General features: G+C 43.5%; 1 protein-coding gene across 3 annotated transcripts in view; it reads right to left on the bottom strand.

The window, feature by feature from the left end:
• Window positions 1-13,361: 13,361 nt before the first annotated feature.
• ano9b (anoctamin 9b) overlaps window positions 13,362-20,617 on the bottom strand; it is a 142,358-nt gene continuing 135,102 nt past the window's right edge. For 2 of the 3 annotated variants that reach the window (XM_080026323.1, XM_080026325.1), the window contains 5 exons: window positions 15,693-15,837; window positions 15,480-15,599; window positions 14,786-14,879; window positions 14,581-14,693; window positions 13,362-13,587 (listed from right to left, as the gene is read on the bottom strand). In XM_080026323.1, the coding sequence (XP_079882449.1) occupies window positions 13,554-13,587; window positions 14,581-14,693; window positions 14,786-14,879; window positions 15,480-15,599; window positions 15,693-15,837 (506 nt within the window). In that variant the 3' untranslated portion in view covers window positions 13,362-13,553. The remainder of the gene's footprint in view (window positions 13,588-14,580; window positions 14,694-14,785; window positions 14,880-15,479; window positions 15,600-15,692; window positions 15,838-20,617) is intronic. The other variant, XM_080026324.1, reaches the window with a different exon arrangement.

Raw genomic sequence — 20,617 nt, 5'->3', positions numbered from 1 at the left:
AATCATCATTGCTCTTGACAGCCGACGTTTTTCCCAGCGTTGTGGTGACAACAGACTCGTGAAACTTTGAAGGCAGCTTGCGTTCACGAGAAGCAAACACATTCCAGTTAGTTATCTCATGCTTTTCCATCAGTTCTTCTGTCAGTTTGAGCACGTCACCAAAGTCACCCTTCGAGTCCTCGCGGAAAGTTGCATATGTAGCTTTCAGTGTTTCAATCAGTGAAATGCAGTCTGTCACACAAAGTGTTGAGCTCTGCAGGCCCTTGGTGGCAAAATCGCTGTTTTCAAACAGTTTGCAAAAAGTCACAAGCATGAAAACAAACTTTTTCGTTTGCATCTTCTGCAGGAGCTGCTCTGCTTCTATTTTCGTTTGTCCACTGGTTTCGGAAAAGCCGGCCAGAGCCTCCAGTAATGAGCTGCTTAACCATTGCTAATTGAGGGTGCTATCTGATGGTGCACGAAACCGCCATCCGCTGTCTGCGTCGACCATGATGTTGCTTAAAGACGTCACTGGACAGAACTAATGAGTAGGCTACGAGAGGGGTTTCTGAATATTATTATTTTTGGTAGCTACTGTAAATATTTTAAATTATAAATGTTTTCAAGAAAAAAACATATAGCCTATTGTATGAGAAAAGACCATTACATTTTTTATTTTTTTCATGAATCTGATTGGGTGGGCCCACTGTCAATCTGGGTGGGCCTGTACCAACCAGGCCCACCCGTGGATCCGCCCCTGCCTTCATGTCAGGGGTGCCCTGTGACACACAAACAATATATTATATTTACATCAAAACATAAATCATAACATCAAACATAAGAATGTGCAGAGTGTAATACATACCCACACTTTAACAATTATTTGCATCATAAGCAACATCCATCAATGACAAAATACATATCAACACAACAATTTACAATTCTGTACAGCTATTAGACCATCCTGTCCTGCCAGGACACAGTGCCTTCAGGGGAGGTAAAGAAAGTGGCAAAGCACTCCCTCACTGCACAAGCCTCTCTCGAAGCCCTGTTTCCTCCCATGTTCCTTGCCGGTGCCATGTGTCTCCCCAATTCTTCCGCCTCTTCCAGCAGCCTTTTTTGTTATCATTTGGGGAAAGGAGGAAATTGTGGAGAATGCATGCAGCCATAATGAGGTTGTCAATGTTCTTAGGGTGCAGGTTAATCCTGTGATGAAAAACACACCACCTTGATGCCAGAATGCCAAAGGCATTTTCAACGACCATCCTCGCTCTAGAGAGGCGGTAGTTGAAGACCCTCTTTTTGTGGGGGAGATTCTGGCCAGGGAAGGGTCTCATGAGATAGGGCTTCAGAGGGAATGCTGCGTCACCCACCATGACATACGGCCAGTGTTAATTTTGGCAGCAAATTCTGATTTAGTCTTAGTCTTTTGAATATCACACCATTTAGTCTTAGTCCTATTCTAGTCATCTAAAATCTTTTAGTCTTAGTCTAGTCTAGTCTACTAAATATAAGCAGATTTTAGTTTGACTAAATCTACAGCGGACTTCGTCGACTAAGTGTTTTTCTTCATTGATTGGTATTAAGTTTTGAATATGCAATACAGACACAGATTTAATGGTTGTAATACAAAACATGTATTCTATTTCATTAGTAATAATCTCACATAAAATCAGTATACCTGACTGGATAGGGGGGAGGGGGGCTTTAAGAGCCTTTGCCCGGGGGTCCATTATCTCATGATCTGTCTATGAACCAACTGGATTCCACAATCTTTTTTCTTTTTGCGGGAAGCATGCACAAGCATAATTAATAAAAAAAAAAAAAAAAAAAAATATTTTAAAAAAGTGGGGGGCCCCACACTAGGTCTTGAAACGGGCCCCGAGATTGTTAAGGCCGCCCCTGGGCAGCAGCAGCACGCAGTTGAGGTGCTGATAAATTTGAGCAACTGCGCCTTCCTTTAAGCAACACTGCTGCCGCTGTGTGTGTTCGGACTTCTTTTGCATCAAAGCCTTTAAGGTAATACAATTAGAGGTTTTAATGCATCGGAGTTGATTGTAACTTAAAAACAGAAACTAACGGACGGAGGCGGCAGTTTCACATGGCTCTGTGTATTCAAACTCGAGACAGAGCCTACTACAAACAGATCGCGGAATTTAGCCGTTCCCCTAGACAACGTTAACGGGCAGGATATCCCTGACTATCATTTTTGTCCATCATACCGCAGAGTTTTTCAGCACAACGGCTCACTCCACCCGCTCACACCTGCGCGGTCTCCCGTCGATTTTCCCCGAAACAGGGTTGCATTCGCTGCTTTGCACTGATTGGATTTCTTCCCAACTTGTCCCACAAAAAGAGTAGTTCTGATTGGATCTCTTCTCCATTCGTCCCGCCCTAACAGTTTCGTCTAGTTCCTATTCGTAGACTATAGTGTCAGTTATATTAGTCTCAGTCTTCGTCATCACATCTGCCTTTTTATTTAGTTTTTATTTAGTTTACGTCCGTGAGAAAGGTTCGTAGACGAATATTTTTCGTCATAGTCTTAGTCTACGAAATTAACACTGCATACATCACCAACATCATCAGCACCAGGCAGGGGTCTTCTCTCTGGCACATGCAGTGTACCGCTCTCCATCCCTCTCCCCAGGTCAGATGCTGCATATGCCCCTCCATCACTTGCTCTCCCGAAGTCACCCACCTGAATATAGCGGAATCTTGTTTCTGCATCCACAAGAGCCAACAGCAGGATGGAGAAGGTCTTCTTATAATTAAAATATTGGCTGCCGGACAGAGGTGGTGCCTCCCGTCGAGGGCTCCCAGACAATTTGGAAAGTTCCATTTGTCCCAGAAACATTGTGCCACCTCCTTCCATGTGTCTGGGGTTGGCTTTGGGAGGAACGTATTCATCAGATTCTTTGTAATAGCAGCACACACCATATGTACTGAGTTCGACACTCTCGTGTGACCCAGGCGGTAGCTGAACGCCAGGCTGCTCAGCGAGTCCCCGGAAGCCAAGTACCTGTGTGGGAATAATAAGAAAAAAAAGATAAATAACATGTGAGATTACTTTAATAATCTGTCTCTCTTCTTTGTTTTAGCTGAACTTTGCAAATCCAAATGGAGGATATTGAGAGATGCCTTTGTAAAAAACCGTAAGAAAACATTTGCAAGTGACTCAGCAGGAGGCACTCCAAAGGAGTGGAAATACAAGGACATCATGTATTTCCTTGTGCCCCACCTACAGCCGAGAAGTTATTTGAAATGATATAATCCGCATTTTGTTGACAGTATTAAATTTATAATTCTTCACTTTGCAAATTATTATAATTATGCCATCCCTAAGGAAATACTTGTGATAAATGAATCACAAGGACCGAATTATGCATTTTCTTATGTGCTTTTTTTCTATATAGTTCAAAAAGCAATCTTAATTATAATCCAGTGGATGAGGAGAGATCGTCAACTCCACTTTTTGACGAGTCCAGAGTGACTCCAGCACCATGCCTGTCTGGACCTACTTCCTCTGGGGAGAGGGACAGGCCCCTGAGTAGTCCCGTAGCCCAAAAGAGCAGGTGACAACAGCAAGACATGAAACACTGGAGATGAGGAGGAGCCACCGCTCACAGGCAAGCGAGGTGGAAGAGCGACTCCTGGGAATTCTACAGGAGCCACATCCCAAACCTGAAACTGACCTGGACGAATCGTATCATTTTGCAATGAGCCTTGTCCCACTTTTAACGAAATTGGACCACCACAAGAGGCAACAAGCCAAAATAGGAATTTTAAACCTTCTTGTTAGCTTGGATAGCAACACAGCCCGGTCCCAACCATCACATTTCCCCCCACAATATTCAACACGACCTGCTCCAACTCAACCCAACAGCAATTTCCAACCCCCCCCCCACCAGTTTTTTATCCCCAACAAGCTCATCCAATGGGTCAATTTACCCAAATGCTGGCTTCAAGCAGCATCCCAGTGGGAAGAAAGCACCCCCTATTCAGACCTGTAAGGCAAAGCCGCAGATTTAAGTTATTGTTATGGATTTTTCTTTAGTTTCAATAAACCTCTTTTGCAAAGTGCATGTTGTGTCCTGTGTTTGCTTACTTTTAAAACTTTTACAACTTACACCAACATGTGTTATATCCTTCTCCAGACTTTGTATTGTATTTAAGATTAATTTTGTATGTTTGCTTTAGTTTGACATTTGTATTATTATTTCTTCATTGTACATAAAAAAAATCAGTGATTTATTGTATATAGATTTCAAGCTCACCTTAGGGCAACAGCCAGTCTCTGCTTGGGTTCAATAGCAGCCCTGTAATTTGTCGACTGTCTGGTGAGGTCTTGGCCAATGAGGGACAGAAGTTCATCCATTTTTTCAGCACCCATCCTGAAATATTGGAGATGCCGTTGAGTGTCCATTCGCAGTTCAGCAACAAGATGGTAAAAATCCCCTTGTTGCTGCCTGCGCTGATTTATTGGATGGACCCAATACCGGCTCCTTCTCCTTCTACCCCTCTGCAGTCTGGCAAGCAGCAGCACAAGGGCAATTGTTCTTCTCCTAACAGGCACTGAAATATACAGAATAATTTTAAGGATTATATTATAGCCCAACAGAAACAGTAATACAATTAAGAGCATTTATTTATTTTCTTCTATACACAATTCGAATAATTCCAGTGCACCATATCTTGTTTCTTTTGTTTTATTGTCTGTAGGCAATCTTATACCACTAAAGCCCTATCTTTAGTTTCCATTGTCATTGTTCACTGTTGTTTTTTGTTATTAGTGTGCACATCTTTGTTCTGTCTTGTAGGCCTATAATATAAGCAAAAACAATAATAATACAAAAATAAAGAGCATGTATTTATAAATATGCTACTTACCCATGGAAGACAATCTCAGAAAGAAACAATTGATTAATTGTTGCGCTTTTTATACACCTCCAACGTCACAACATCTCGTACGATCGCGCGTGATTTTGTAATTACCGCGGGAACTCCTCTGTCTCGCAACTCCAGCTGTTCAGCGGAGCTGGCCGTGCCTGCTTTGAAAACGGAGCCGGTGAGTATTTATTTATTTATTATTATTCTTCCGGACAATTACACATAATACATAATTTTCTCATTGCATATTCATACATATTGTTACGATGAGGCAGGCAGGCAGGCAGGAAAACAGGACCCAAATGCAAAACGTAAAACTAAAAGATATTTATTGTCCAAAAACTTAACAAAAAAGGCCAACCGGCGAACATCCAGGAGAAACAGGAAAACATAGAACAAGCACGGGACAGACTCACCAACAGGAAACAATGCTCGCACAGGGAACAAAGAAACACTGGGGGTTATATACACACACAAGACAGGGTAGACAACGAGAGACAGGTGAAACACATTAGGGGCGGGAACAGCAATCAAACAGGAGGGAAACTTGACAGGACATGGGGAGGAACAAGACAGACATACCAAAATAAAACAGGAAACACAGGGGATCACCAAAACAAGACACAACAAAGACAGACCATGACAGTACCCCCCCCTAAAAGGTCGACTTCCAGGCGACCAAAAAAGAAAAAGTCAAACCCAAACAGGGTGGGTGGAGGGGAGCCAGGAGGAGGGAACAAAAAAAAAACATGGTCTGGGGCAGAGCACAGGGGTGACTGGCTGGACAGGGAACTGGAGTGGGGCAGAATGGAGGGGTTTCAGGCGGCCGACCTGGGGGGTAAGCAGGGACACGGTAGGGAGCTTCAGGCGGACGGCCTGGACGGTGAGGGCTCAGTCCCTCTGGAGGCCTGCAGCGACGAAGACGAGGAACCCCTTCTGGAGGACAGCAAGGGCGGAACCACTCAGGAGGCCGGTGGCGACGAAGATGAAGGCGAGGGAACCCTTCTGGAGGCCGGCGGCGAGGGCGACATCCCCCTTCTGGAGACCGGCGGCGAGGGCGACATCCCCCTTCTGGAGGCCGGCGGCGAGGTCGACATCCCCCTTCTGGAGGCCGGCGGCGAGGTCGACATCCCCCTTCTGGAGGCCGGCGGCGAGGTCGACATCCCCCTTCTGGAGGCCGGCGGCGAGGGCGACATCCCCCTTCTGGAGGCCGGCGGCGAGGGCGACATCCCCCTTCTGGAGGCCGGCGAGGCAGAGGGCGGTCCCCCTCGAGCAGGGATAGGGGGCAGGGCCCCTCAGGCAGGGATAGGGGGCAGGGTCCCTCAGGCAGGGACAGGGAGCTGGGCCCCTCGGGCGGCAGCAGGGAGCTGGGCCCCTCGGGCGGCAGCAGGGAGCTGGGCCCCTCGGGCGGCAGCAGGGAGCTGGGCCCCTCGGGCGGGGCAGCAGGGAGCTGGGCCCCTCGGGCGGCAGCAGGGAGCTGGGCCCCTCGGGCGGCAGCAGGGAGCTGGGCCCCTCGGGCGGCAACACAGAGCTGGGCCCCTCGGGCGGCAACAGGGGGCTGGGCCCTTCGGGAGGCAACACGGGGCTGGGCCCCTCGGACAGGAACGGAGGAGGAGGCCCCTCGGACAGGAACGGAGGAGGAGGCCCCTCGGGCAGGCGAAGAAGACGGAACAGAGGAGGAGGCCCCTCGGACAGGAACGGAGGAGGAGGCCCCTCGGACAGGAACGGAGGAGGAGGCCCCTCGGACAGGAACGGAGGAGGAGGCCCCTTGGACAGGAACGGAGGAGGAGGCCCCTCGGGCAGGCGAAGAAGACGGAACAGAGGAGGAGGCCCCTCGGACAGGAACGGAGGAGGAGGCCCCTCGGACAGGAACGGAGGACGATCCCCCTCGGGCAGGAGCGGAGGGCGGCCCCCTTCAGGAAGGCGAAGGAAGCAGGCCTGACTGCTACCATGCTGGGGCTGGTAGTTAGCCTGCTGGGGTTGGTAGCTAGCAGGCTGGTTGCAGGGACCCGGGGCCTGAAGCTTGTTACTGGAAGCCAGAGCCTGGGCCTTGTTACTGGAAGCCAGGGCCTGGGGCTTGCTGCTGGAGGCCAGGGCCTGGGGCTTGCTGCTGGAGGCCGGGGCCTGGGGCTTGCTGCTGGAGGCCGGGGCCTGGGGCTTGCTGCTGGAGACCGGGGCCTGGGGCTTGCTGCTGGAGACCGGGGCCTGGAGCTTGTTGCTGGAGGCCGAGGGCAACTCGGGAGCTGGAGAGCATCCGCAGAATGGATGGCAATCCAAACTTACCACCCCCACTCTGATAGTCCTTAAAGCCGGAGACGGCTGGTAGCTGGGACTCGGGGGCTGAGGCTTGAAGCTGAACACCGGAGGCAGTGGCTGGAGGCTGGAGCGTGGAGGCTTAGGACGGTTGCAAAAATCTGGTGGCAGTGGCGTGTAGCTCTCAGGCCAAAAAACTGTGGGGTTGAGAAGCTCGACTGCCCACTCGGGTAAGGCGCCCTCCAACTCGGGCTTAGCAGCGACAGCCTTGTAAATACCCGCCAACACATACCCCTGCTCCCTCCTACTGGGAATGTTCCCCCAGCCGTCCATGGCACTGATAATAAAAGATAGCATGTCCTCCAGCTCATGGCAGAAAAGAGCGTCTGCTGGGTCCAATCTGGGTGCGAGCATTCTGTTACGATGAGGCAGGCAGGCAGGCAGGAAAACAGGACCCAAATGCAAAACGTAAAACTAAAAGATATTTATTGTCCAAAAACTTAACAAAAAAGGCCAACCGGCGAACATCCAGGAGAAACAGGAAAACATAGAACAAGCACGGGACAGACTCACCAACAGGAAACAATGCTCGCACAGGGAACAAAGAAACACTGGGGGTTATATACACACACAAGACAGGGTAGACAACGAGAGACAGGTGAAACACATTAGGGGCGGGAACAGCAATCAAACAGGAGGGAAACTTGACAGGACATGGGGAGGAACAAGACAGACATACCAAAATAAAACAGGAAACACAGGGGATCACCAAAACAAGACACAACAAAGACAGACCATGACACATATTACTTTGTGTTATCGTCCGAAGGGAAGCAGGAGAAGCCAAAGGCTTATCGGGTCCCGCCCCCACTGGGTATTGACCATAGATAGTATAATAAATTGACGTATCGACGGACGTGGGCGCACGGAGCAAAACCGTTGGACACCGCACGCGCAGCCAGTGGAATTCCGGGGTAACAAACTTGGCCGCATGAAGTAGGACATCCGGGTACTTCTAACCATCCTAAATCTGGCCACAAGAATCGGGACATCCTAAATCTTTTTTCTACATACTATATAGTAGAAAGTATGCGATTCGGAACGCAACCTATTGGCGCTTTTCCACCGCATGGTATTGAGTATTATGGACGAATATGTGATAAAACTGTTACATTCGTACATTTAGACAAAGTAGTACATTGTTTTATTTTGAATTTTGGATTGTGTGAATTTGGTTTCCGGGTGAGTTGAAGTGATGTGGGTTTTATTGTGAAAAACAAAGGAAGTGTTAGTTTTCTTTGAAAGTTAGAACAGTAACTTGGTATGTTCACGAAGCAGAAGAGAGGGGGCGATACAGAGAGATTTTCATGTGCTGGTTGAATAGGCTCCTCCTTCAGGGAGGAGACACCTCCCATCGGAATAAAAGCTGAGGCAGGAACGGAAAATAGCCAGTTGAGAGATCAGCTCGGTAACTTTAATGAGACGGACCCACCAAGCACCTCTCTCTGGCCCAATCCCAAATGACTCCCTAGGCACTCCCACTCCGTGAGCGAGTGTGACTCGCTGTGGAGTCACACTCGCGGCTGTGAAGTGCCACTCGATCATTAAGGGCGAGGGTATAACAACGGTGCGGCTTTGGCAAGCCCTCGCCTTTGCCAGACGGAAACAGGAAGAAGACACTAGTTTGTTAAGTCTTTATTTCTCACCCTAAAATAGAATTCCACCACATTTATATTTGACCTGAAACACTCTTTACATTCATAGGCTACGCATGTAAGAGTACAATGTAGTACAAGTTCAATAAAAACAAACTCATGCTTTTTTGGCTGCATAATTTATTTGTTGTTAAATATTTTCTAACTGCATATTCTTAATTTTACCAGCTCAGTCTGTAGTGGAGAAAACGGGTGGGTGTTTGATCCGCTGTTTAATTATCCTTTTAGTTTACATTCACAGCAGCATACAAAACCAGGGAAAAGAACAATAGTCTGCTAAAGCATGTATTCCACTTGTCATGATCTGCCATTACGACCGGCGATTCACGGCAGTTAATTAGCGTGCATAAATTATAATGCACTGCAAGGGTGGTCATAAATAAGAAAAGTCATGCGCTCCAGCTGACTGACGTCACCGCCGCTATTACTACCCCTCATCGGCTGTAACAGAAACACAAATCTTACTAGCAATTTAAGGAAATAATAATCACTGTCCCTTATTAACTTGTGGGCATTTTCTTCATCTGCTTCGTTTTATCTTTTTCCACGCCTTGAAAATACACTAACGGTAGACAAGTGGCATAATCAAATCAACAAGTGTAAAACAACATGTTCGTTCCAATATTGTAGGCTACCCTCCGGTTCCGTCATTTAGGGCTATGCATAAAAATAATCAATCAAATGTCTGTTTGAGGTAAGAGTAGCTACGTTTCATTTATAATTCGGGAAACAAACTCCCTGGAACTCTCATTTGTAAGTTACCTCCTCCATTCCGGACATAATTGATTGAGGGCTGAGCCAACGTCGATGCAGACTCGATGATCGAGGGCTTTATCACCCACTTACACTCGAGGCTTGATGGTTTGGGACGACACTCAATATGGCGTGCCCTCCCCGCGAACGGAGGGATAGTGGATAGGGTTAGGGTGTAGGGGGTGGATCTAGATTGGGCCTCTCTCTCTCTCTCTCTCTCTCTGTCTCTCTCTCTCTGTCTTGAAACACAGATGACTTGGTAAAATTCTAAAACTTTAGGTGGGGATTATTAGTCTAGGAGTCTGATAGAATGGTGATTGGAAGTAACAGAGATTGGGTTGAGGCAAGTTCTCCCATTTACTGACTAGATTCGTTAACAATCTTCCTTAAATCCAGACCATTTTTACAGGCTCAGAGGGATGTTAGATATAAGGCTAAGCGCAAGTTTAAAATCGGAGAGCATGCAATAACTCTGGTCTTGTGCTTTGACAAATTGTGAAAAATACCAAGAAAACATCTACTAGGGGAAATGAGCAAACACTCCGTTTTGATGAGTAACTAGGCAAATAATCTTGTTTCTGTCTTTTCTGTATTCTGATATATGATGTACTCTAAGATCATGTGATTGAATAAAAACCAGTAAAGCGTTCCGCTTGTCTCAGTTACCAATTAGTTAAAAAGTATCAACGGACCTAGTTATAGAGTTTTCTACAGAAGGACGGGAAGCCCAACAGATATTAATTAAATTGTATATTTCGTTAGATAAAATCATGTTATGAATTTAGCAAATCATTACACGCATCTCTTTCCCATAACAATTCACCCTGGAAGATTAAACTATAATTTGACGTTGTTGGAAATGTGTGGATCTCACGGGAGATAAACAATTCTCTCGAATAGACTATAGGCATTATTTCACTTGTCACAACATATTTTATATAAGCTACATATACTACAGGTACGCTAATACGTGATATTGCATACAGCACAAAGTTGGGCGAAACTGCTTTACAAAGACTATAGGCCTAACGACTGTGCCAATCATGATATGTGATAAGCGCGCGCGTGTGTGTGTGTGACAGTTACTGCAGCACATGCACGTCACAGGCTTTCTTCCTTCACAGTCGCTTTCTTTGCGGCTGGTTCCCTCCCTTCTTTCCTCATGTCAGTCAAAATTCCGTGCTTATTAAGAGCGTCATCATATTCAGGAGCTATTTAGCATTCGCCATGTATGGTAGATTGTGGGATGAAACTGGGAGGTGAAGTGGGAGGACACGGGGTGGAGATCGTCTGCACACAATTCACCGCAGTTGGGTATTTATAAAGGGAAGATTGCGTGCAACAGTGAGCCGCACAGTTTTATAAATCTGAATTTTTTTTTGCGCCAGCACATTTCTGGCTTTGTGCGGACGCAATGTTTTGGGAGGGTTTCTACGCACACCGTTATAAATGAGGCCCCAGGTATAATGCCCTCCACTACAACATATCTCAGTTTTATAACTCAGCTTTATTCTCATGCATTCTCTGTGGTGTAATATAAAGTTAGTAAAGAAAGTTATAATGGATCAATCTGTATCTAGTATTAATGGTGACAGGCACCTCTTTTGACCAAAGCTCTGCATCAATTTCTATATGCAAGTCAGATTTCCATCTCTCCTTAGATTTATGCAATCGTCACTTTGAATTAAAAATTTAATAAGGAATTAAATAACACCCTCTTCCTCCCCTTGGCTGCCAAGCCACCAATTGAGTGAAATGTGTAAAAAGCACCCTACTCATAAGCAGTGTGCCAAGCTACCACTTCAGTGACAACAGTAGACAACTGTGTAACCCACAAGGTATTCTGGCATGACTACTTCCGCCAGCGTCTATTCGCTTGCGTCGAAAAGCAACGCAGCCCTGACGCAGCCCCCTCCTTTTCCGGTTGCTGGCTTTCCCCTATTGTGATCCCCCTCAAATTCGGAAACAATTCGCTCACAGTCAACCCGTGTGCTTATGTGCAGCGCTCTCTCTCACACACACACAGGGTGTGAGAAGTCACATTACTGTAGACGGAAATAAAGTGTGGCTATACTTCGGGATAATAATATTGGCGGCGGCGGTCCGGGACGCAGCCTAGCTTAGCCTAGCCTAGCTGTCCAACTTCATTGTACAACTACCCCCGGGCAGAAATACCCTCATAAACTCTGGAAAATTAAGCGTGGGGGTTTGAATTGAGCACCGGACCTTATAACCAGCTAGATTAAGATCCGCCGTTCCCTTTCTTTGGTGAATTAGGGACTAAGCAGCGGTGTTTTAGCGACGGGGAAAGATTCCAACGGCTTCCACTATCACCTAGCAACTCTTACGGCTACTTGCTGCAGTTGGTGTAGCGCTCACAACGTCAAAACCCTGTTCTGCCTGTAAACAGACGGACTACGGCTCTGACTACAGCGATAGGAGGTGGTGACATAAGTTCTCGAATGCTAAAAATTCTACTCGACCGCCGTAGCCGTCCTCTCAACCGCCGATGATAATGTTACCAGAGATAACACTACGTGGCTAGTTAACTCCGGTTAAGTTATCCCGTGAGCTCCTCGGGGGCTAAAGTGTATGGTGTCTTGACATGCTGGTTAGAAAGCAACACACTATGTATATTCCTTTTGTCTTTAATAGTTTTTGTGTGGCGTTTGCGGGTTTAGCCATTTCTCTGACAGTCTCTGGACGTGAAGACGTTCCATCAAAATAAGTCCCCCCCTGGCACTATTTTGCAGGACACCGCTGCTGCTTCCCGGGGTTAGCCCCGCCCTAGATGATTGTGATTGGTTTAAACAAATACAAACAGGCTAGTCCAGTTTCCCCCGGTTTCCCCACCCGAATAGACGGCTCTAAACAGAGTGCTTCCAGACCATACTACGTGCTGTAGTTTGGTCTGGCTTTGCGAGACTACCCACAAGGTATCAGCAATGGAACTCAGATCCTCAAACCATGACATGCTTGCGTGTCCATACTATGATGTGTTTGCTTAAACATGTTAACGTGTACATTTGTTGATGATATAACAAATGTTGTAGCTCTTTATCTAACCTGACCTTAATTATAGTAGTGTCATTGATGCATTCATTTCTATATAAGCAACTTGCTTTGCTGTGTGGGTTGATAAAGGAGCATTCTGAGGTGGTTGTGCTTAACAGCCTTGTTTCCACTGAGCAGTGCGCCTTGGTTCAGTCCCTCTTGATTAAAGTCAGCTAGCTACACTAGCTTGTTTTTCCACTTCCGACTGGTAGGTGGGGTTTATGCTGGACTGCAAAGTTGCCGCCAGAACATGGGGCAGAGCATCGAGCGCCGGCCTGGCAGCTGTTACTATGGTGACATCATAGCATCTGAGCACAGTGAATCCCACTGATTAATGCAATGAAGAGAAAAAACACCACACAATAAACAAAGACATTTGTCCCTAAACACAATACTCATTCTTGTCGAGGTGACTACACACGGCGGTTAAATGTGGAAATTATTCTGTAGACCAATCAACTGACTGCAGTGTGTAGCTCCACCCTTTCGGCGCCTTCATAAATCTTTCAAAGAATTATTGGACCCTACCCAGGGTAATGTCTCCATATGCAATGATTTAACTACAAATATATGACTGAATCTTTATTTTTTGGTCAGACTCATCAAGTACACCCCGGTGTATGAGCTCTTCCCTTTCAGCTGAAATATATTGATTCTGTTATACTTTGTTGTTACAACCGTATTAAATAGACAACTTTTTGTTGAATAAACTTTCATTTATTCCCTTTATTCTGAAACTGGATACAATGATTTAGACCACAGTGACATATCAGTAACAATTATATATAGTCCAATAACATCTTGACATATACACATCACACATCACACATCACACTTGACTACAGTCCAGCTCAATGGTCCAAAAGCATATACATGATAAAAACAAGCAGATCTGGGGTAAGCTGTGGAAGGTCAGACGTCTGTTGATTTATTGCGTTTCATTTCACTGAAATGAAAACAAAAACACACATTTTAGAATAAGGACAAGTCTGGAGGCACAATGGTGTGGTTCTTGTATAAAGGTCTAAACATTTTCAGATAGGGATACACATCTATAGAAATAGACAGACACATAAAGACAGAAGGACAGACAGTTACTGACAGATAGGCATAGACTCAGACAGACACATAGACATGGACATGCACACAGTGACGGACAGAGAACACACACATAGTGACAGACACACATACGAACATATATAGATAGACATCAACATCCACAGAGAGCTGCTAAAATGACTACCACTTGTAGTTTGGAACAGCATTTATCTACATGTTAAACACTGTGTTTAAATTTAAATCAGTGAGTCTAGAGCTCCTTTTACACATGCAGTCTTACCCAGTAATTTTGCTGGGAGAGGTCATGTGTGAATAAGAGACGGAATCAAGTAATTTACTTCGATCTATGCGTGAAAGAGGCTTTACTTGTCCAAAGTATGACATTTGACCTCTAAAAAGTCAAATGTGTTTGACCAGTTTGAGTGCTCCGTTTCATTCTCAAGCACGGTACACTTACGGGCCATGGCGCAGTTGAGGTGTACTCAGACACGGTACAGATGCTAATGAGCCGACACACGCACTAGCACGCGCATAGATGGCGATCCTGACGTCTTTATATATTAGACTGTTCCCCGCGACTCAATACCACAAACAGACATTTAAAAATATTTTGTCGAAGGATTGGCTTTGGTCTGCATCAAGACGTGGTGACGTTTTGGCAAGAAGCAATGGTGCCTAGGCCCGGATCTTTAGGAACAGTGTGAGTTCAGGCCGGGCCTGGCAAGCAGGGGAGGAGGGAGGGGGAGAATCATGCTTAAGAAAGGCATAGATCAACTGGGACAAGTGTGAGTGCGTCCTTTCGTACAGCTGCTGATGAATTATTAAAGCTTTAGTAATGGTTATGATTATGTCTTTTCAGACTGTGGTCATTATGACTTACTGTAGCTCCTCCTTCAGTCGAGTCAGTTTGTCGTGCTGCCTGTCATTTTTCACCCGGATCGGATTGTTGGGGACGAACCAAGCTGCTACAAACTTACACACCACCACAACGTGCTGCAGAAACACACAGAAGATACACACAGAAACAAATTAACTGCTTTCTTCACTTCAAACGGAAAACACTGTGTAACCCAAGGAGAACAAACCTCAAACAGGATGACGAAGGCAAGCCGCACAGCCAACACCAACCAGAACTGAGCAGTCAGAGTGTACTCCTCTTCACTCCTGTAGTCTCTGTAGCTGTGAAAACAAACACACACATGCTGTCCACTTTAACAGATCCTGTTATATTGGATCAGGCAAAGTAAAAAAGAGCTCTTCTCATGTGGTGGATTTGAATGGTTAATACCAGAGTTTGCTGACCGTGTATGTCTTAAAGGTTGGGGTCACTGGGGGAGAATGAGAGCACCCCTAGAAGGACTAGTATCTGTCTATTTGTAGATAATTATACACTTGATACCCCCCCACACATGAGATATAAGACACTGTTCTGTAACTAATCGAGAGGTGCCATGCGGCTCTCAGCCTGCTGCTTCGATGCTACTACCAAGTCCTCTGTATTGTCTGATGGAAACTCCTGCAATAAACTTGGAACACTGATTTAAAGAGTCCAGTCTGATGTCCCTTATCTTGTGTCTTGGTCAAGCCATGGGGAACATTCGGCTACTACAATTGGCGTCACGAACAGGATAAAATGACATTGGAACAGGCAGAACTTCCGGACCCAAGACTGTTCCAGTTGTTATACAAAAAAAGAACTGTGTGCAGTTTTTATTGACTAAGGCTGGGAAAAAAAGGCTGGACTGGAATCAAGCTTGTTACGTCACACAGTACACTCACCTGCACTGTGTGACGTTGAAGCCGCCGACTGTCATCTGACTGGGAAGAAAGTCCTGTTTTACTGCCAGGTTTGTCACAAAAGCAGTGGACAGAGTGTCATTAATGTAGCCCTGCATACAACTGCAAAAAATCAGAAAACAAACACAGAATGAAAGCTGGCACAGTCAGCAAACATGTTAAGAGGGTTAAGCTATCAGCTGAAACATGACTGACTGTGTGTGAGGGCTTCCAGTAGCACAGGGGCCATAACGGTAACGGTAGACAAGGCGTGGAATGAAGTCTGATGAGACTCCAATGACCAGACCGTTAGCTATCACTGCCAACACACCGATGACCTCCAACACCTTAGTCCACACACCTGCAGACAGAAGACCGTGCTGCTGTTACACATAGAAATCACTCACAGTTTGTGGGTAAGAAATCACTTCCACAGAGCAAACAAGCAGGCTGACAGATGGACCTGTAAAAGCACAATCTCCCCTTCATTGCCCCTCCCTCTCAAACTTACCAATACACATTTAAGACTATACTGACCAGGGGCCTCATTTATAAAGGTGTGCGTAGAAACCTTCCCAAAACATTGCATTCGCACAAAGCCAAGAGATTTATAAAACTGTGCGGCGCACAGTTGCACGCAAGCTTCCCTTTATAATGACCCACCTGGGGTGAATTGTGCGCAGACTATCTCCGCCCCGTGTCATCCCACTTCACCTCCCAGTTTCATCCCACAATCTACCATACATGGCGAATGCTAAATAGCTCCTGAATATGATGACGCACTTAATAAGCACGGTATTTTGACTGACATGAGGAAAAAAGGGAGGCAACCGGCCGCAAAGAAAGCGACTGGGAAGGAAGACAGCCCGTGCCATGCGTCGCTGTAACTGCCACACAAACACAAACACACACGCGCGCGCTGATCACATATCATGATTGGCACAGTTGTTATAGTCTTTGGCTGTTTTGCCCAACTTTGTACAGTATGGAATATCACGTATTAGCGAACCTGTAGGACTATATGTAGGCCTATATAAAATGTGTTGTGAGAAGTGAAATAATCAGAGGTGGAAAGAGTACAAAAATATTCTACTCAAGTAAAAGTATGATTACTTGGATGAAATTTGACTTAAGTAAACGTAAAAGTACTGGTCTAAAAATCTACTGAAGTAAAAGTGAAAAGTAGCTGATTTAAAATGTACTTAAAGTACAAGTTACTAGTTACTTTTTAACAGCCGGAGGGGGCAGGGGTCTCTTCTGTGTAGGGCATTCTATATACAAGGGGATATAAATCTCAAACTAGTTTTGTTTAATTAATGCAACACTTTTACAAAAAAAGTTAAAGTGCACAAATTAAACAAATCATGTCACCACACATGTATGGATGTATACTGTGTCATTATACTTTAGATAAGCAAATATGGAGCAAATAGTCTGTTAATGGGGAATGGGAAAGTAACCGGTCTACACACCTAAACAGACAGCAGCAGTTCTAATAATGTAATTGTGTACAATTGATCTAAACCATGGAAATTGCAAGGTTAGGCTGCTCGATTTTGACAAAAATCATAATCATGATTATTTTGATTGACATTGTGTAATCACAATTATTAGACAATTATTAATTGATTTAAGAACACTTATTTAACATTTGAAACCATGACTTTAAACATATCCTAATTGAACTGAAAACAAGGAAAATGCAAATAGGTAATAATATAATAAGTAAAACATATTTTTTATAATTAAATAAAATAAGTGTCAAAATCAAAATAAACCGTTGCAAATGTTGTTGATAGGGCACTTCTTTTGCTAGCAAGAATGTGAGGGCATATTTTAATGTATATCTCATGGAGCTGGCTGGATAAGCAAGTTGCATTGTAGGCTACAGTGTTCGGTAACGCTTTATATTAAGGTTCTTGTTATAAGCTTTAGTAAATAGGTAATAAGGACCTTATTAGATGCTTATTAACATTAATTTGTGTTAATAAGACTATATATAAGTGTTAATAATAACATAATAAACATGTTGACAGTGTGATTATAAGACTTTTATAAGCACTTATAAGACACTTCTTAACTATTAATTGATCGCTTAATATCATTAATAAAAGTCTAATGAGTTTCTGATAGCTGTTAATAAAAGCGTTACAAACCTATTTATTGAGTCTTACTAACTTGCCTATTATGTCATTGTTAAACCTTTACTAAGCATTGTTTGTTGCTTTATGAAGGTAACCACATCTTTATTAATCAATTAATAACAGTTAACTATGCTCTATGAACAATGCTTATTAAGGTTAATAAGTCCTTTATTAAACACTTAATAACAGTTAATAAGTACTATATCTTGTCAACGAGGATACAATGAGAATTAGAAAAACGACATGTAAATACAATGTTAGAGCGGTGAAGGTATTTGATTAGCTTTAATGTTTTTCTTGTTGAAGTACCTTCAAAAATGAGTTTTCTGAGTTTGGTTTGCAGCGCCATATCTTAGTAGGCTAAAGTCACTGATTTTCATCCCTCTTTCCAAAATGTTGTCTTTTGGCATCTAGCATAATGAGTGCATAATATATTTGTTTTTGCTCTGAAGTGATTCTTTCACCTCTGTGTGCGCACACATGTTGAGTGAGTGTTAAAATGAGATGCCCCGAGAACGTAGTATATTTTTCACAATCTATGATGAATATGACTTGTATGATCGGTTTTGTGCCTCAAATCAGATCCTTAAAGGGCTTTTATTTTGAAGGTAGTTGTAAAACCGGAAGTTCCGTGTATGCAAGTCGCTGATGGCTTGACGCCAGCTTGACGGCCATGCTTGACAAAGTGTTTCATGAAAGTAAGGAGAACATGTCGGAGTCGTCAGCACCCCAAACCAGGTCTCTGAAAAATAAGAGGGTGAGGTCCGAACTGGAGGATGACTCTTCTGGTAAGTTTAAGAATGTAATGCTATAGTAACGTTAGCTGGTTCTAGCTTGCTAGTTGTTTGCCTAGCTTACATTACTTTCTTTCAGAAGCTTTGGTGAGCTTCTTTTTTGAGCTAACGTTTAGCTTACACTATCATAAAAACTGCAACCAAACGTATCTATTAACAGTTGTGTCATGCTAGCTTGTCAGGAAGGGGCAAAGTAATGCTGAATGGTTATTTCTGTGCTGACCCAGATGCTGCCCAAATTGTCCTAACTGCCAAACTGGGTCTACAGGAATATAAACATGAGCTGGCCAGGTATAAATTAGAATGCCAGGATGTAAAAATAAAAGACCTGACAACGGAGAGAGATTTCTTTAAGGGACAACTATCTGAATGAAAGAAAATATTTACTTTTTTCCAACAATTGTCACCATTACAGACTAAATTTACTTTGATACTGCACCCCTTTTTGCAGATTCCATGTCCAAATCGCTTAAATGCTTAGTATAACCTGTCTGCTATCTGTCTAATTGTGATCAATGTTTCTTTGTGTTGTCTTTATACAGTAACAAGAAAGACCAGCCTGACTCAACCTTCCCCTGGGGCTCAAGTCCGTTGTCGTCTGACTCCTCTGACTCCTCCTCAGAGGATGGGAAGAGGAAGAGGAAGTATGACAGAAGTCAGCATTATACTGTTGCAGAGGGTGCCAGCAGAAGAAGGCTTTTTTTTTTTAATGATCTATTTTTGAATTGTATTACTTGATTTTATTTCAATACATTTTAAACTTTTAAGACTGACCAATTTTCTTACTATTTTGTTGACACAATCGGGGAACGGTGGGGCTTGAAAATATTCCCACCTCCAAAGTGGGGAATGACAAAACAAGTTTGAGAACCACTGGGTTAGCATCTATATAGTTGTATGTGGTTTTCTGCTTGTCCTATCTGCAACAGTATAATGCTGACTTCTGATACAGCAACGTCTCGCCCAAATTCCTCTAGTGAGGATTGCCATCTCCATAAGGTTACAGATTCAATATGCAGAAGCAACTCATACAACCCCACGTCGTTTTATATTGTTTTACCTACAACAGAGTTTTTTTTTATTATTGTTTGATGGAAGTTTTTTTTGCTCTACTCGTTTAATTGTTTTGTTGTTCTTATTCATTTAATATTTTAAATTAATAGTCTTAATCATTGGACACTTGAATTGATGTCAGGCAGCATTTTTATTTTACAAAGGTATTTATTTTTTTACATTTAGTAAAATGTTGTTCATGAAAGTTCTGGGAAACAAACAAACATGTTTACAATTGCACAGTTGTTAAGTGTTTTTTTTTCTTTAAAAGTAAGTTTTTGTGCTTCACCTCTCTAACATTGTATTTACATGTAGTTTTTTTTAATTCACATTGTATCCACCTTGACAAGATATAGTACTTATTAACTGTTAAAAAGTGTATGTTAAAGGATTTATTAACCTTAATAAGCATTGTTCTCGCTTTAGATCCAGTACCTTCAAAATGCATTATTACCTGTTTAATAAAGGACTTATTAACCTTAATAAGCATTGTTCTCGCTTTAGATCAGGTACCTTCAAAATGCATTATTACCTGTTTAATAAAGGACTTATTGGCCTTAATAAGCATTGTTCTCGCTTTAGATCCAGTACCTTCAAAATGCATTATTACCTGTTTAATAAAGGACTTATTAACCTTAATAAACATTGTTCTTAGAGCATAGAAATGCATTATTACCTGTTTAATAAAGGACTTATTAACCTTAATAAGCATCGTTCTTAGAACATAGTTAACTGCTAATAAACAAATAATAAAGGTGTGTTCACCTTCATAAAGCAACAAACAATCCTTAGTAAAGGTTTAACTATGACATAATAGGTAAGTTAGTAAGACTCAATACATGGGTTTGTAACGCTTTTATTAACAGCTATCAGAAACTCATGAGACTTTCATTAATGCTATTAAGCAATCAATAAATAGTTAAGAAGTTTCTCATAAGTGCTTATAAAAGTCTTATAATCACACAGTAAACATGTTTATTGTGTTATTATTAACACTTAAATATAGTCTTATTAACACAAACTGATGTTAATAAGCATCTTATAAGGTCCTTATTACCTATTAACTAAGGCTTATAACAAGAACCTTAATATAAAGCGTTACCCAGTGTTCTTAGTTGATGACTGTTGTGGTGGCAAGAGTCAAGGAGCT

This window comes from Ammodytes marinus (assembly GCF_949987685.1).
Source record: "Ammodytes marinus genome assembly, chromosome: 1".
NCBI classification, from domain to species: Eukaryota; Metazoa; Chordata; class Actinopteri; order Uranoscopiformes; family Ammodytidae; genus Ammodytes; species Ammodytes marinus.
The sequence above is the reverse complement of the archived record's forward strand: the minus strand, read 5'-3'. Positions and strand labels throughout refer to the sequence as shown.